Here is a 16,582-nt window from a genome sequence, read left to right on the forward strand (position 1 = left end):
CCTCCTTCAGCACTTAAAAAATGAGGCAAGTGCATCAAACCCCGCCATTTTGCCTCCTTTGTTAATTTTCAGATGCATTTTTTTCTCATTAATTTATGGAGAATGGGGGGGAGGATTCAGGAGAAATATTTGGCACAAGGCTAGTATCCTAAGACTGGGTACAGAAATGGAGCGACTCTGGTTTCGATCCTTGTTGACTGACAAAGGTAGCTGTGTGGGCTTGGGCAAGTCTTGCAAGATCCCTGTGAGGATAAATGAGCTGTAAGCTGTAAAGTGCTTTGCACATTGGAAATGGCTGTAGAGATAATTAACAGTAATGGACCTGGCTGTTAGATTCATTTCCACCTTGTTCAGCCATTAATTCCTGGGCAAAAGTATTCTGGCACATGTTTAAATGACTGTGCAAGGACAAAGTGTTAAGGGAGTGCCCATTGTCTGCAGATTAGTACAATCTATTGTGAAAGGCAAATATCCCTGGATTAGAAAAAAAGGAAAAGGAATGAAATGACTGAGCATGCTTGTAAAAACTTTCATTGATTTAGAAGGGACCTATTGAGAAATATAAAAAAAATGGCTGTTGCTGTACTTGTCTCTTTTTGCATTGTACTCTGAGTGTAAATAACATGTTTACTATTCACTGCCATCCTGCTAGCAGCTTGCAAAGGTGAAAGAGGTATGGGCTTTCCCTTCACCAGCAATAACAAAAAATGTTATGTTGTAAGCACATCACTGTTTGCAGAATTGCAAGAGGATAGGGGGTGGAGATGCATGAAATGGCTTCTGAACTCAGGTTCATTACTGATATCTGGAGCGCTTAGAACAGCCAATAGAATTTCAGCCTGATTCCAAAAGAGCCAGTTTAAATCCTTTTATTTAAGGCTGCAATCTTTCACAAGCTTACCTGGTAATAAGCTCGACTGAGCTCAGCGGACTTATTTCAATACATGCAGACAGCTGCATAGTAAAGCGTGTTGTTGGCTGGTTGGTGAGTTAAGCAAGGCATCACATTGCTACTGATGCAGTTTGCTTGAGTTGATTTAGCTGTTGCTCAGGTATACACCAGAAAGGGCATCGCCAAGGGTGTAGGCTGGATTTTGAATCCAAAGGAAACTGGATTCACACCAACATCAGCATGAGATGTGGGGTCCCTGCTGGCAAAGTGCCCTTGCACAGTAGGAACACAGAAAGCTGCCTTATACTGAGTCAGACCATTGGTCCAGACTGGCAGCAGCTCTCCAGGTTTCCAAACAGAGCTCTTTCCCAAGCCCAGCCCTACCTGAAAATGCCAATGATTGAATCTGGAAACTTCTGCATGCAGAAGAGATGCTCTGCCACTAACGTACGGCAAGAGGGCCACCTTTGACACTGGTAGACCCTCCAAGCTGGCTAGTTTATTGGTTATGATGAGAAGCAGTAACAGCAGCATTGCTGCAATCTGTAGAAGATGACTTGCATCCATCCACCATTTTCACATTCCCACACTGTCTAATGTAGTATCACTCCAGGGCACTGTAGGAACATTTAAAAGGTCAGCTCCTCAACTGCCTGCCCTTGTGGCACAGCCAACCCAAGTCTGGGAAGACCCCACATAGGTCAGGTATCAGTATGCCCTGCCAGAGCAATGACTGAAATTTTTGTAGCAGTAGATTTGATCGCCTATGGCAGGGATGGGGAACCTCAGAAATGGGGAACAAATGTGGCCCTTAAGACCTTTCTGTGTGGCTCTTGGGACTATACCCCTCAGAAGCCTTGCTGAAGTGCTTTTATTAGGTTGGAATGTGTCCTTGAACAGTGATGGTACCTATTGGTTGCCTGGATAGATATGTCTGTGCATAGAAGACTTTTGGTGTTCTATGGCTGCAGTGTAGCATTCTGTCACATCCATTGTTCCTCACAGGTTTGCACCTTGCTTTGCCCACCATTGGTGTGTGGCCTCCAAAAGCTTCTCCAAGAATGTAGCCATTGGGACACAAATCTTCCCCACCTCTGACCTTTGGCAAGTCTCTTGTAGTTCTTTAACGTCAGAGAGTAACCTCTGCCTGTGTGATTGTGTCAGCAGGGGATTCCTTGTTGAATGCTTCTGTTGAATCCTCATCCCCTCATTTTCTGAACTATCCATCCCCTGTGAAGTTGAGGGTGTCCAGGTCTTTAGTGTCTGCACATTTGGTGCAGCTGTACAAAAATCCTTCATCTGGTACCTTAAGACTGATTCTCAATTTAAACTTTCTAATGTCTTAATCATTTGTTTGCAAGTTCTGATTTTAATTCTTGTCTCTTTGCATTGTGGTTGCATTCCGTATTGTGTTATGCTTATATTCTGTGGCTTGCTGGTACAAGTTCATGGTTGTACAAAATTGCAACGACTACCTTCATTGGGCCTTTGACATATTCATTATTAATGGTGGCATCAGGGAGACCTGAGGATGACCTGAGAAATTTCTAGGTTTGTATCCCTAATAATCCTAGTTTTCTCAGGAATCCAGTATTTGGGCCTTATACCCATGGTATTCCACATGTATCATTGTGTGTTGCAGAAGACAGTCTGTTGAAAACAGATGTTTCTAGACACTTAAGGACTCAAGGCACAAGCCCATGGCACAAATTTGCATAATGTTTGCACATGCAGATTTAAATCCATAGTTGTCGTGGGGAAATCAAAATGGTGGGTGACTGAGATCCCATCAGCACTGCACATTCCAGTGTACACAGCTGCCCTATATGCATAAATAAAGTAAGATTTTGTTTTATTTAAAGAAAGTGGGGAAATTGGAAGGAGATCAATGGCCCACTGCAAAAGACCCTGGCCTCAGACCCCTTGAGTTGCCTTCTAACAATGCCCCTGATCTTAGATTATGGTCAAAATCCAGCACAGAGGTTGTGTACACACTCCTGCTTACTTGGCAAGCTATGCATTCCCACCCCCGGTTTGGGAAGCAGCGTACACATGTGAGCATGCTGCAGTCCATATCCATCCTGTTGTTTCTTATGAAATACTGTATTTTGATGCATCTTTCCCCAAACTAGCTATGATCCTAACTGAGAAAAAGAGCAATCTAGTTGTGTTTTAAGCCAGTAATATGTGCACAGCCAGTGTTACTGAAGCCCAGTTAATAATTTAGCTTAACTCTCTGTAGGAATGTGAGGTCTGTGAAAAAGGGGGTAGCTTAAACTGTAATCCTAGCCCCACTTACCTGAGAGAAAGCCCCATTGAATTTAGTGGGACTCCCTGCTTAGGACAACACCCTTAAGCTGGAGAAGCCAAGGTGTTTGGTGTTTCTGTTACAAAATTATGTCTTCTTGATGTTTTTTTTATTTATAAAAGAAAGGAACTGAATTTTAAAGAGTGGTTTTACTGTTAGTTCTCTTTTTCTTTTCTCTTTTTGTTCCTCCATTCATCTGAATCACACCTGATCCACTTGGTCCTTTTGTTTTCAAAAATGTTAGTTGTGCCTACTACAATTCTTCCCACCAGCCCCGAAACCCCTGCACCACCAACCTCTCTGACGGATTCCTCTCCTTCCCCTTCTTTAGCTATCCCAAGTTCCAGTATCCTCCCCTCTGCTCCCCGAGATGTGGTCCCTGTTTTGGTCTCCAGTCGATTTGTCCGTCTCAGTTGGCGCCCACCTGCGGAGGCAAAAGGGAACATTCAGACATATGCAGTCTACTTCTCCAGAGAGAGCATCAACAGGTAGGTCCCAATGCTGGACGCCAACATGGATAGCATGTGTAACTTATGCCTGTGTATCCTGAAGAATTCTGCTCCTAGAAGGATCTAAATTCTGCGACCTGCACAAATTAAGATCTTCATAGTTTTGCGAGATTTGTTTTGCTTTTCCTAGTCATGAACATATCAAACAGCTTTATACTGAATCAGATCGCCCAACCTGCTAGTCAAATATTCAAGTAGATAGCATACTGATGATGATGATGATGATGATGATGATGATGATGATGATGATGATGTATTATTTAAACCCTGCTCATCTGACTGGGTTTCCCAAGCCACTTTGGGTGATTCCCAACAGAATATTAAAAACACGATAAAACATCAAACATTTAAAACTTCCCTAAACAGGGCTGCTTTCAGAAGTCTTCTAAAAGTATTGCCTTAATAAAAAGACTTAAGCCTCCTCAAAACAAAGCAAATATATGCTAGTATCAATATAGTATCAAGGGGAGTAAGATTGATAATTCATTGTAAAGTTATTTTATTGAACCAGCGTAAGAGGAGATATTAGCCTGGTTTGAACATAGCCATGGGTCATTCAACGAACTACAAATAAACTGCACCTTGTCCCACAGATGACCTTTCACTTATAGATTCCTGCAGAAAAACACCCAGACCTGTACCACCAAACCCCAGGAAATAATATAATTGTAAAGTTGGATCCCAAGGGGCATCTAGCCCACCCACTGCAATGCAGGAATCTCAACTAAAGCATTCACGACAGATGGCCACACAAACTATGAAACCCATGTATAATTATCATAATTAGTAAGCCAGCCCAGCAGCGATATTGTTCCCCATACTCCCAACTGAATCACACCCTTTCTGCTAATGAAGACAATTGTTTTATGGGTTACAATAGTTATTGATTACAACAAAGACGTCCAACTCCCAAGAGACTGCGATCTACTCACAAAATAAAAAACTGGAAGTGATCTCCCCATTTTTTAGGGGTGCAGGTCAAAGTTGCTGAGCTTTTTTTTACAGAGCCAAGTTTAAGTTGTTGACCTTTTTTAGGGGTGCAGGTCAAAGTTGTTGGACTTTTTGTAGGGAGGCAAGTCTAAATTGTCAAGGCTTTTTTAGGGGGAGCAGGGGGAGCAAGTCAAATCTGGTGAACTTTTTTTGACATGGGTAAGTCAAACTTGTGAAGCTTTTCTTAGGGGGACACAGCACATAACAACAAAAGTCTATAAACAATAAGTCAACCTGCCAGCAGAAACTCCGTCTTCCCTTCTTGAAATCATTCATGGATAAAGGAAAGAGGGAGGGTGGAGCCGAATGCTCCTTTTCACCCGTGGATGAAATGAGCCTGTGATCAACTGCGATCAACTTCTAACAACCGGAGGTCAACCTGTTGATCGCAGTTGACCTGTTGGACATCCCTGGATTACAACATTAGAAGAACCAACTGATGCAACTGAATACAGAAGGAGCTCATCTGTAGCTCTGCCTCACTTTCCACTTTGTCTCCTGTTGAAATGATGGCATCCTTAAGGTGATTTTAAGAGCATGAGTGCCTGGCATTTCCCCCCCTCGAAGAAGGGATTTTTATTTCTGGCTGCTTTTTAGATGTGGCGCCACATGATGCTCCTTCCTCCGCATTTGAGAGGGGAAAAAGGAAAGGGAGGAAAGGATTGACAGTCTTTGAGGCCTGTAGTTATGGGGTGGAGGCGGGGTTTGGCACTTGCGCTGCTGTGATTGGATAGTGGAAGGTAGTGGAAGATGGTTGAGGCAGGAAATGTATGATGGCTGAAGGTAGCAGTTCAGATGCCAGCATTTGGGTGACTGGCTGTGGGGAAATGGTAGTGGTGGGGTGTATGGGGCTGACACTGATGGGATTCTGGTGCTTGCTGGTGGGAGGAAATGGGAGCTTGCAGATTGGTGACGGAGGCCAGAAAGATAGTGGAGAGGTCAAATGTCGGCTGGAGATCATTCGGGTCGTGTGTAGGATATAACTTTTGACCCCCAGTTAAATCAAGAGTAACTCCTCCGCCATCTTGTTTCCTGTTTTCAAATTTATTTCCATACTGGAAACTCACTGACTGGAATTAGTCATAACTTTCTGTAAGATGGGGAAGGAAGGAAATAATGGTGGGACGATGCTAGGGTGTGTGGCTGTAGGAAAAGTAGCTACACATGTTTGGTTGTATGTCACTGCACTTCCACAGTTGTGATGTAGCACTATGACAGTGGCACAGTAAGAAATAGAGGGTGATGGCGGGGGTAGGTAAAGGGTAAAGGGGACCCCTGACCATTAGGTCCAGTTGTGGCTGACTCTGGGGTTGCGGCGCTCATCTCGCTTTACTGGCCGAGGGAGTCGGCATACAGCTTCTAGGTCATGTGGCCAGCATGACTAAGCCGCTTCTGGCGAACCAGAGCAGCGCACGGAAACGCTGTTTACCTTCCCGCCGGAGTGGTACCTATTTATCTACTTCCACTTTGACGTGCTTTTGAACTGCTAGGTTGGCAGGAGCAGGGACAAAGCAACGGGAGCTCACCCCGTTGTGGGGATTCAAACCGCTGACCTTCTGACGGCAAGTCCTAGGCTCTGTGGTTTAACCCACAGCACCACCTGCACTGGGAGTGTCTACCGCGGGGGTAGAGGTATACCTTAATCTACGATTCCCCCCAAGTCATCTTGCACTTCTCCGATGCCAGCAACTTCTTTCTCATTCATTTCTGTATCCTCTCCTTTTCTCGCCTGAACTATTCAGCTTGCCCTTCCCCTGCACATTCTTTGATGTTCCCTGCAACTTTTAGCTCTAGTATTTGTGCCTACTTTAGTACAGCAACCATATCCCTCTCCAGTGTTGAAATAAGAGGCTCCAGTTTTGAGTACTGGTGTTTTGTTATTTAATTGTACCTAAACCCCAGCTTTTTTCCAATTTTTTTAATTGGTTTTCCAAATTTATGACAAACATATAAAAGAAAACATCAAAAAGAAAAACAAACAAGTAAACATAAATGCTAACTGTAATAATTCCATTTTTGTTAACATTTTTTGGTGACTTCCTCAAATCCCCCTGGCTGAATTTCCATATATGCCATTATAGCAGTTTTCCAAAACTAATTTCACCTAAAATTTACTTAATCAATTAACCTCTTTCTTTCTTTTCATTTTAACTTTAAACATATTGTTCTATAACAGCACATATTTAAATCCTAGGCCAATCTGATACTTGCAAGTAATTCTATTTAAGTTATCTTAACATATTTAGCTAAATAGTCCTTAAATTTCTTCCATTCCTCCTGGTATTCCTCCTCCTTCTGGTCGCGGACTCCTAAACCCCAGCTTTTTAACTGCGTAATTTTGCAGGATAGCTTTCAGAGCAAGGTATTAATGTTTTCATCATTTATCATCATGTGCAGAGTGTTGGATTAGAGCTTGAGTTCAAACCCCTATTCAGCCATGAAGCTCACTGCCTGCCCTTGAGCCAGTCACTTTCCCTCAGCCTAGCCTACTCCACAAAGTTGTTGTGATAATAGCTAATCATTGCTATGTAGTCATATTTCTCTATATCTCAGTTACTCTTGCTATTACATTTATCCCCTTATCACTGGAGTGGGGGCACTGAAGCTTCTTTTCCTCAGCAAAACCTTTGGAAAGTACACAATGCCCAAAGTGGTTTTTATTTTGCTTTGCTTTTTTTGTCATCAAAGTGTGAAATGCATGTATTTTCTCCCAACAACTACATTTTAATTAAAGTTGGCATTTCTGGAACTGGTCCTGGAGGCAAGATGGTGTTATTTGTGGGTCCTTGAAATTGCTGTACCATAGAAACAGGAAGATGCAGTGCAGCCTAAATGGGAGGATTAGAAATGTTGATGACATCTTTGGTAAACTGGAGCTGAGCAGTCAGAGATTACCTTCACTCTGAAGCACTGCAGGAGGAGGTAGAAAGTCTTGTTTTTAGCATGGTTGCATATGTTGACAACATGCAAGTAAAGCAGGTTGGATGTTGAGGCTCTAAAATGCATAAGAGATGTTTGTCACTTGCCCCCCCCCATCAGCTTGCCCCTTGGGATTTCAAGCATTCAAATTAAATACTTTAAAAGCTCCCCCCATTCTGCCTTTCTCTTTGAGTGTTTGATTGGGACGCTCAGCCAAATCTGGAGCTCTCCGCTGCACCACAATACAATCAAATAACAATTAAAACTATACAGATATACTGCGCTCTTTATTTTAGAAACATTACCCAGAAACATGAAAAAGAAAAAAAATCCACCATCCATCCAACACAAAAATGAACACCTAATAGGCGCTAAAAGCCAGGCATTCATGTCACACAAATGCCCAGGAAAACAAATAGGTATTTCTTAACTTTTGGGCATCAGGCAACACCCTCCTTGTTATCCTCCTTCTCTATGCTAACAAAATCCATTGCAAAGGACTTCCACTGTAAGGGGTCCCATGGGGATATAGGGATGCACACCAGTGGAACAGATTGCCTCAGAAGATGGTGGCCTCCTCATTGTTGGGTGGTATTAAGCAGAGCCTGGATAAGCATGTAGAGATCCTCTAGCAACAGTTGTTCTGCACCGGCATCAGGTTGGAATAGATGGGAGTCGGGACCCTTCAGACTATGCAATTCCAACTTGTTGATATCATCCTAACAGTAAGCCTCAATTGGCTGCAGGGAAGACAATTCTTCCCTGCCTGTCAAACAGTGCTGGTTAGGAACACACAGTGTCCCTAGTGTGTGGCTTGCAGCTGTAGCAACATGCCAGATGTCAAAAGGGGCAGGGGCGAGGATGCCACCCTTTGTTCCCTCTCAGCGCTACAAACAAAAGAAGCAGGTGGGAAGCGGAAAGTTTAGGACTGGGGAAGCAATGAGAAGGCAAGTTTGGAAATTTATGGAACAGACTCCCCCATAAGAGGTGAAACAAGTTCTGGTTTGGCTTGCAACAGAGCTTCTAGTACAGCAAGTTTTTTAGTTTGGAGGGAAATCATCATAAAAAAGGGGCCACCAAGATCCCTGTGTCAAGCATAACATCTAGTTCTGCCTCTAGCAACAAGTTGTGTTAATTTGCTCATGCATACCCTTGCTTTGCACACATGTGCACATACACGCACACACACATAGGTAGTGACTGTCATGAAACAGAAGATAGAGGCCCATTGAAAAATAGTGTTTGCCCCTTACCAAGTCTGCTACTGTAAAGAATATCATCTATTTTTGCCGGTGGGATGGCTCTGGGCTTAAAATGCCACTTTTAATTTTAAAAAGAAAGAAAAAGAAAACCCATTTTAAAACTTCCATTGTGGCGAGAACTGCCTCCGGTCCTGTGAACTTTTAGGCTTCCAGTGTGTGAACAAAATAAATGTAGTTTCCTTTAAGTGCTCGGGTAGAACACTGAGTCATTTATTGTTTATACATTATTTTTACAAAAGAGCTATTTTTCTCTTTACAATAACAGCAGATCTGACATTAACCTGAGGCATGCACAGAAATTGTCAGACAAATTACTGTAACTCCGCAGTCCTGAACGATTCCTGGTGTTGGAGAATAACAGTAATTTTGCTTGACAATTGACAGTTCTCGTAATGCCAGAACTGCATATAGAACCGTTCTGCAGCACATCTTCAGCTAAGGCATGTCCTTATATTGTAACCGTCCTGTGACATCACACTCAAAGGTTTGACCAGCCTTTGCCAGTCTGTTTTGGACTACAACTCTCAATCAGACCCACCAGCGCAGCTGTTTTGTAGTCCACAACATCTGTAGGGCACCTGGTTGGGGAAAGCTGAGTTAGATGTCCTGGGGCATCCTGGGATTCCTCAAAGGTTTCCCAGATGCTTCTCAGTTGAGAAGCTTAGCAGATGTAAATGGTGGGTGCGCTTTCCTTTAAAGTCTGCTTTTTTATTGCTGTGCTAGGTGGAAGGAAGACACTAGCTTGATGATAGAGCACATGATTCACATGATTCACACGAAAAAAGGTCCCACAAATCAGAATAGCCAATTCTGGACTTGCTGAAAATCTGTTCTGAGCTTGGAGACTGACTGGCCCAATATTACCCAGTGAGCTTCATGACTGAGTGGGGTTTTGAACCCTGGTCTCCCAGGTCATCACCCTCTACTCTAACCACTATGCTGGCTCTTTCCCAATTGTCTCCAAGATTGCAAAATAGCCTTTTGGTGGATACAAGTTACTGTGCCCAAAGAGCAAATCAGTCACATGAATCCAACTGGTAGCCATTACAAACAAATCAACTCTTTGTTCCATCACCCTATTATCTGCACTGGTGAATAGGTAATACATTTCCTGTAAATTGACCAATGACTGTGACCTTTAGGACGATGGGGAAAGATGTTTACTACAAGCCTGTTCTGCAAAATAGCAATTGAATGCATAGTGAAACAAACCCTCAGCTTCCTCTTTGCTACATGTACAGTAGCATGAATCACAGGGGCTATTTAGGCATGCGTGAGGAATTTTTATCTTTGGGAATTCTGATATGAACGGACCCTGATCTGCACCTGCTTGCTGATTGGTGAGAATCCAGAGCCAACGGTCAGATTTCATACTCCTCCGAATGTTGTGATGGGTTTTTCCATTCAAAATGTCTCAAGATGCTTTTAAAAGTAGGCTTAGAAATCCATACTGTGAGAGAAACTGCATTCAAAAATGTGTATTTAAATACTATTTGAATGCAATTTTTGTCCATTGCAGATCAATGCAGAAATGGGACAGACCTGAAGTAGACTAAACCCTAGGACTGTCCATTTGTGTTACTTAACAGGGTAATATATCACCCCAAAGAGCAGGTCCCTGCTATAAGGAGTTTCTAGTAAAATTTTGACTGAGGTAGTAAGGAGACCACAAAATCAAGGGGAGAGCAAAGGTCTTAAAAATATAGAAAAGGAAGGAATTGGAAAAGCAAAGGCAAATGCTTACTGACTTGATTACAGAGTTGCCACACATAGCCTCCCTTTACACCTCCCTTTACACCTCACGCAAACCTCACATATTCCCTCGCAGCTCAGACAATGCCCTTCCCCTCCCAGCCTGCCCAAATCCCCTTCCCTCCCAGTTCATTTCAAGCCCCTCCCCTTTTCAGAGCTTACGCCAAGCCCCTCCTCTCCCAGCTCATGCCAAACCCCTCCCCTTCTCACAACTCACCCAAGCTCCTCCCCTTCTCAAAACTCACCCAAGCTCCTCCCCAACAGTTCACCCAAGCCCCTCCCCTTCTCCTCACAGCTCACCCAAGCTCCTCCCCTAACAGCTCACCCAAGCCCCTCCCCTAACAGCTCATGCCAACCCCTCCCCTTCTCACAACTCACCCAAGCTCCTCCCCAACAGTTCACCCAAGCCCCTCCCCTTCTCACAACTCACCCAAGCCCCTCCCCTTCTCCTCACAGCTCACCCAAGCTCCTCCCCTAACAGCTCACCCAAGCCCCTCCCCTAACAGCTCATGCCAACCCCTCCCCTTCTCACAACTCACCCAAGCTTCTCCCCACACAGCTCACCTCAACTCCAGCCATCTGATGTTGCATTTAATGGGGTGTCAGGAGAGGCATTTCAGGGAGCAGTTTACCAAAGATGAAATCCCTCTCCAACCTTTCATGTACGTAATTTGAAGTAGGTATGCATGTATATGAGTGAATCATGGAAATAACCATTTTTTAGTACCAATTGTCTCTCCACCCCCACCCTCTTTTTAGGGAGAGGTTACATAGGTCACATGTTCACATTTCCTGTCCTTGTGGAAGCCAGTGTGCCTTAGATTGTGTGTGCATCATGGTTCATCTCCCTATGGCAGATGTTGGGAATCTTTCACCCTCCAGATGATGTTGAGCTACAACTCCCATCATGCCTGGCCACTGACCGTACTTGCTGGGCCAGATGGGAGCTGCAACATTTGGAGAGCCAAAGTGCTCAGGGAAACCCCATAATGGCTATTATTCCTGCCTAGATGACCCTTGGGGTCTTTTCCAGCCCTACACTTCTTTGATTTTATAGTAATTTACATACTTTTATTGTTATTAATTTTTGTCCAGGTAGTCTGAAGCAACAGGTGAGAAAGGACCTTGGCCAACCTTTGGTCCGTTTTCATAGTATTAAGTACTGTGCAGTCAGAGACATTATCATGATTCTTCCACCTTGAAGCAACTAATTAGGTGTTTAATAGATTGTAGAAGTATTGGCAGCCCACCTACCAAGTGTGCAAAAATGCTGCAATTACATTTTTGACACCCCAATGCACTTATAAGTCACTCTACGTTCATTTCAGCAAATTACCCTGCGAGGGTTCCATGTTTTGTAAGTAAATGAGTCATATTTGAAACTACCTTTTATTTTACATTTCAGCATTTCAGAGCAATTCTCTCTGTGTGTGTTTTAATGAATTGCTTCTCAAGAGCTCCTAGATGCTGTCTTGTTTTCAAATATAGCTTCGTTATTAATTTTTATACCAAAACCCCTGTTCGTGTGTGTCACCAGAATTTTGAAAGGTTCTCAAAGGCTAACTATTGCATTTTCCTCTTCTGCGGCACAGTAACTCCCATTAAGTCTATACCATAGTATGCTCTACCCATAGAAGAATGCCAGAAGGAAGATGGGGCAGCAATGTAGAACATGACACTCTTAATCTCAATGTCCCAAGTTGTGCAAAAGATTCCTGCATTGCAGCAGGTTGAACTAGATAACACCTGCGGTCACTTCCAATTCTATGACCAGTTGGATCTGTGTGCAGCTTTCCTAGGTGGTCAACATTTGAACTGCAGGTGGCAGTTTCTCAGTGAAATAACTTCAAGTTCTGGACTCACTCTGCCTACTCAGGTTGACCATTAGATCCTCCAGAACAGGAGGGAATCGAAGAGGAACTTCCTGTTTCAGTTGAACTTTGGCTGAGCAACAGGATGTTTCAGAGGTCTGGTGTGCTATTGCATCTTTGGGTTGTGACTTTCCCCTGATCCTGCCGCCTGAAAGTTCTAGTCCAGGCATAGGCAAACTCCAGCCCTCCAGACATTTGGGACTACAAATCCCATCAGCCCTAGCTAACAGGACCAGTGGTCAGGGATGATGGGAATTGTAGTCCCAAACATCTGGAGGGCCAGAGTTTGCCTATGCCTGTTCTAGTCTCATAGGACCAGCTGCTGCAGATGTTATCAGAGGAATGGCCATAGTTCAGTGGCAGAGTCTCTGCTTTCCATGCATAAGGTCCAAGGTTCAATCCCTGCCACCTCCCAACAGAGCTAGGAGTGTCCTCATTTCTGAAACCCAGGAAAGCTGCTGCCAGCCAGTGTGGGCAGTACTGAGGCAGATGGACCATTGGTCTGACTTAGTTTAAGGCAGTTTCCTATGCTCCATTTGGAGCCAGCAGTGGCTAAATAGGCCCCATTCACTGGCTCTGCGCTACAGCAAAATCACTTAGTCTAAAGCAGCATTATTTGATAACCAAAATCCTCCACAGAGAACACATTTTTTAGTAGGCGCATAGGATAATGGTCAAAGAAATGAAGCCAGTTTTGATTTGGTGCTTTATTAACATCAGATTTGGAGTTTTCCTGTTTCAGGTCCATGGGAACTGTGTTGAACAAAGAGGGCTGTGGATTAGGAGAATTAGTATTGAAAACTGACCCCCTTTGCTTTTGAAGATGCCCGTCTGGATCTGTTATTTAATACTCTGTGATGGCTAGAGCTCTGAGACCATTACCCTTTCTCTCCTCAGGCAAATTTGAAACATTTGATCTTTTTGCTATGCTACATTTCTTATTTAATGTTGTTTATGCCACAAAAGCCCTCAAACAGCATGCTAAAGAAAGGTCGTGAAAGATGGGGGTGAACAAAGAAAATTACCCGTTTCTCCCCACCCAAAATGAAAGATGAGCTAGTCCCAGGCCAGTAATTGGTGGTCTATTCCATGAAAGAATATTAAATCCTTATTTCCTTGGGGCTCTTTGTTTTTAACCAACAACATCCACTGAAGGAACATGTGGGGAAAGGGTTAACTCCTTCACCACTGAAAATCACTCCTGAGAGCAGCTGCAAGTCAGAGGAGACAATATCAGCTAATGGTCTGACTTAGTAGTGAGGGAATCTATGTTGTTCTTTTCTTGCTAGGTGGGCAAATTTGTAAGAAATTTCGGGGGAGTGGGTGGGTTGACTCAACTTGCAGATGAAAAGATAGAGGTTAGCTATTTATTCTAATTTAAAAGAAGCCTCTCCAGGCATGTTCAGGATCTAGTCCAGGAAGAGGAATGCAGGTAGATCAAAGTCAGAAGGCTATTGAGATGGATGGGCTTGCCAGCCACTGTTTGCAGCTGGAGAGGCTTATTTTAAATCAAGGATAGGCAACCTCAGGACAGTGGGATGAATGTGACCCTCTGAGCCTCTCTGCCTGGCTCTGAACCTCTCCTCTGGCCATGCTTGTTCTCCCCAGTATGACTTACTGTGGTTTTTGCTCCATAAGATGCACTTTTTTCCTCTTAAAATCTAAGGGGAAATGTCTGTGCGTCTTATGGAGTGAATGTATGGTCCCTGGGGCTGGGCGGGAACCCGGGCTTCCCTCGCCAGCCCCGACAAGCTCTGGGAGCAGCAGGAAGGCTGTGTGCAGCCTTTCCGCTGCTCCTGACCTGCTCTTTGGGGCTGGCGGTGGCTTTCCCCAAAGAGCAGGTCTGTGGGGCTGGCGGTGGGGGAAAGCCGCGCTCCCCGACCTGCTCTTTGGGTCGAGCAGCTCTGGGGTAGCCCGCGAAGCCTTCGCGGCTATCCCTGGCTTTTGCGGGAGGTGGGGGAAGGGCAGTGGCATAGCGTGGGGGGTGCAGGGGGGGCCGGCCGCACCGGGTGCAACATCTGGGGGTTAGGGTTGGGGGCGCAAATCCACGGGTTAGGGGGTACAAATTACTTGCCTTGCCCCGGGTGCTGACAACCCACGCTATGCCACTTGGGAAGGGACAGAGCGAGGCTCTCTCACTTCCCCCACCTCCCGGAAAAGCCCCCAAGAACCGCATATTTTTTTTCTTGAATTCCCCCCCCCAAAAAAAAAAGTAGGTGTGCCTTACGGTCAGGTGCGCCTTATGGAGCGAAAAATACAGTACATTGCAGAATGGGTAAGTAAAATAACAGCAACCGGCCACCCACAGTTTCTTCGAAACAACATTATATTCATTAAGCTGTTTGCTGCTTATTCAGCAGCATTGCCTCATCATTTTCACATTATCAAGCACTTCTGTGAATCCAACTAGAAATATGTGACTGGAAGTATTTCATCCTGACGTCCCCCCCTCCCCTTGTGCTGCTGTTTCTGGTTAGGGAGCGGGCTCTGAACACATCACAGCCTGGGATGCTCCAGCTTACCGTGGGGAATCTGAAACCAGAAGAGACCTACACCTTCCGAGTGGTTGCATACAACGAATGGGGGCCAGGAGAAAGCTCACAGCCCATCAAGGTGGCCACACAACCCGAATGTAAGTATCCTTATTTGTTGGCAGCCATTTGTGTTTTCACATTTCCACAGCCAACTTTTATATGCACACTCCAAATGTTTAAGAAATAATTTCTCATCTTGGAATGGGATGGGCAGCATGAGAATTCTCCCCTTGATTTCTGTGGCTGCACCCCCTCCGATTCTGGACCAGGTTAGTCTTAAGGAATGCATACATTAATTTCATTTGCATGTGTTCATAATGTTTGTTGTGTTTCATTTAGAGCAGAACAGGGATTTGTCTTGGGGTTTTAAATGAAGGGCTAAGATTTAAGTTGGGGGCCAACCAACTTGCCAGAAACTTTTCTTTAAAAATCACTGGGGTAAAATTCATGGGATGTTGGTAAGGAAGCAATGTGGGAAAGTTGTGAGGTGTAGTAAGATCATCGATCGCCCTTTCCTTATCACAAGGAGCTAAAAAGATGCTGCAGTTAAATTTTAAAGACATGGGTTGCATAATGTGTGCCATCAGTGTAGATGATGCTTCTCATCAGCCTTTGGCAACCTGGTGCCCTTCAAGTTTTTTGGTCTACAACTTCCACCAGCTCCAGCCAACACATGAAAGCTATTGTCCAAAACATCTGGAGGGCACCAGGTTGGCAAGGGTTGTTTCTCCAAGTCCCATCTCACATTCTCCTTTCTGTAGCTGATCATTGCAGACCTGAAAACTTTTTCCTAATGGGTTACTTGAATTGGGAGATCCATGTGCATGCATGATTTTGTGAATTAAAAAGAAGTGCCTCTTCTTTCCTCCTTTCACAATAGAAAGGTGTATAAAGCAATGCAGGGGTAGATTGTGTATCTGAATGGAAATGGATAGGAAAACTGTTTTGGGGTATGGGAGCTCTTCTGCGCACTTCAGAGCAACCGTGCCTAGAGGAGTCATGTGAATTGGGTCAATCCAATGAAGAACGCAGAAGTAACAAAGTCCTTGAGCAGCTTTACTGGCCTCACATTGCGCCTGACAAAGCCACAGTGTAGGGATGAAGAGAAAGGAGGTTTTGCATTATTGCCCCTTCAGAGACTCCAAGGCAGAGGAAGGACCATCTGATTGCAATTGCTTGGCCCACTATATATCTATATCTATAGCTATAGCTATAATAAATAATAATAATAATAAATTTTATTTATATCCCACCCTCCCCAGCCGAAGCCTGGCTCAGGGCGGCTAACAACAATCAAATAATCAAACAATCAGATAATCCAACATTCTAAAAATATTTCATTATAAAAATTAATTAAAATCAAGTTGATGGCAACCATTAAGCAAAATTCTGCGCAGGTTGCCAGAGGAGGGAGTCAGGCTGCACCCTGACCAAAGGCCTGGTGGAACAACTCTGTCTTGCAGGCCCTGCGGAAAGATGTCAGGTCCCGCAGGGCCCTAGTCTCTTGTGACAGAGCGTTCCATCAGATTGGAGCCGCAGCCGAGA

At 44.3% G+C, this 16,582-nt stretch overlaps 1 protein-coding gene across 3 annotated transcripts in view; it reads left to right on the forward strand.

The window, feature by feature from the left end:
• DCC (DCC netrin 1 receptor) overlaps positions 1-16,582 on the forward strand; it is a gene marked incomplete at its 5' end in the record, with an annotated part of 927,493 nt that overhangs the window by 673,502 nt on the left and 237,409 nt on the right. For all 3 annotated transcript variants that reach the window (XM_083575505.1, XM_083575506.1, XM_083575507.1), the window contains 2 exons: positions 3,532-3,688; positions 14,981-15,135. In XM_083575505.1, coding sequence (XP_083431631.1) covers positions 3,532-3,688; positions 14,981-15,135 — 312 coding nt within the window. The remainder of the gene's footprint in view (positions 1-3,531; positions 3,689-14,980; positions 15,136-16,582) is intronic.

The sequence above is a fragment of the Podarcis filfolensis genome (genome assembly GCF_964270895.1).
Source record: "Podarcis filfolensis genome assembly, chromosome: 11".
NCBI classification, from domain to species: Eukaryota; Metazoa; Chordata; class Lepidosauria; order Squamata; family Lacertidae; genus Podarcis; species Podarcis filfolensis.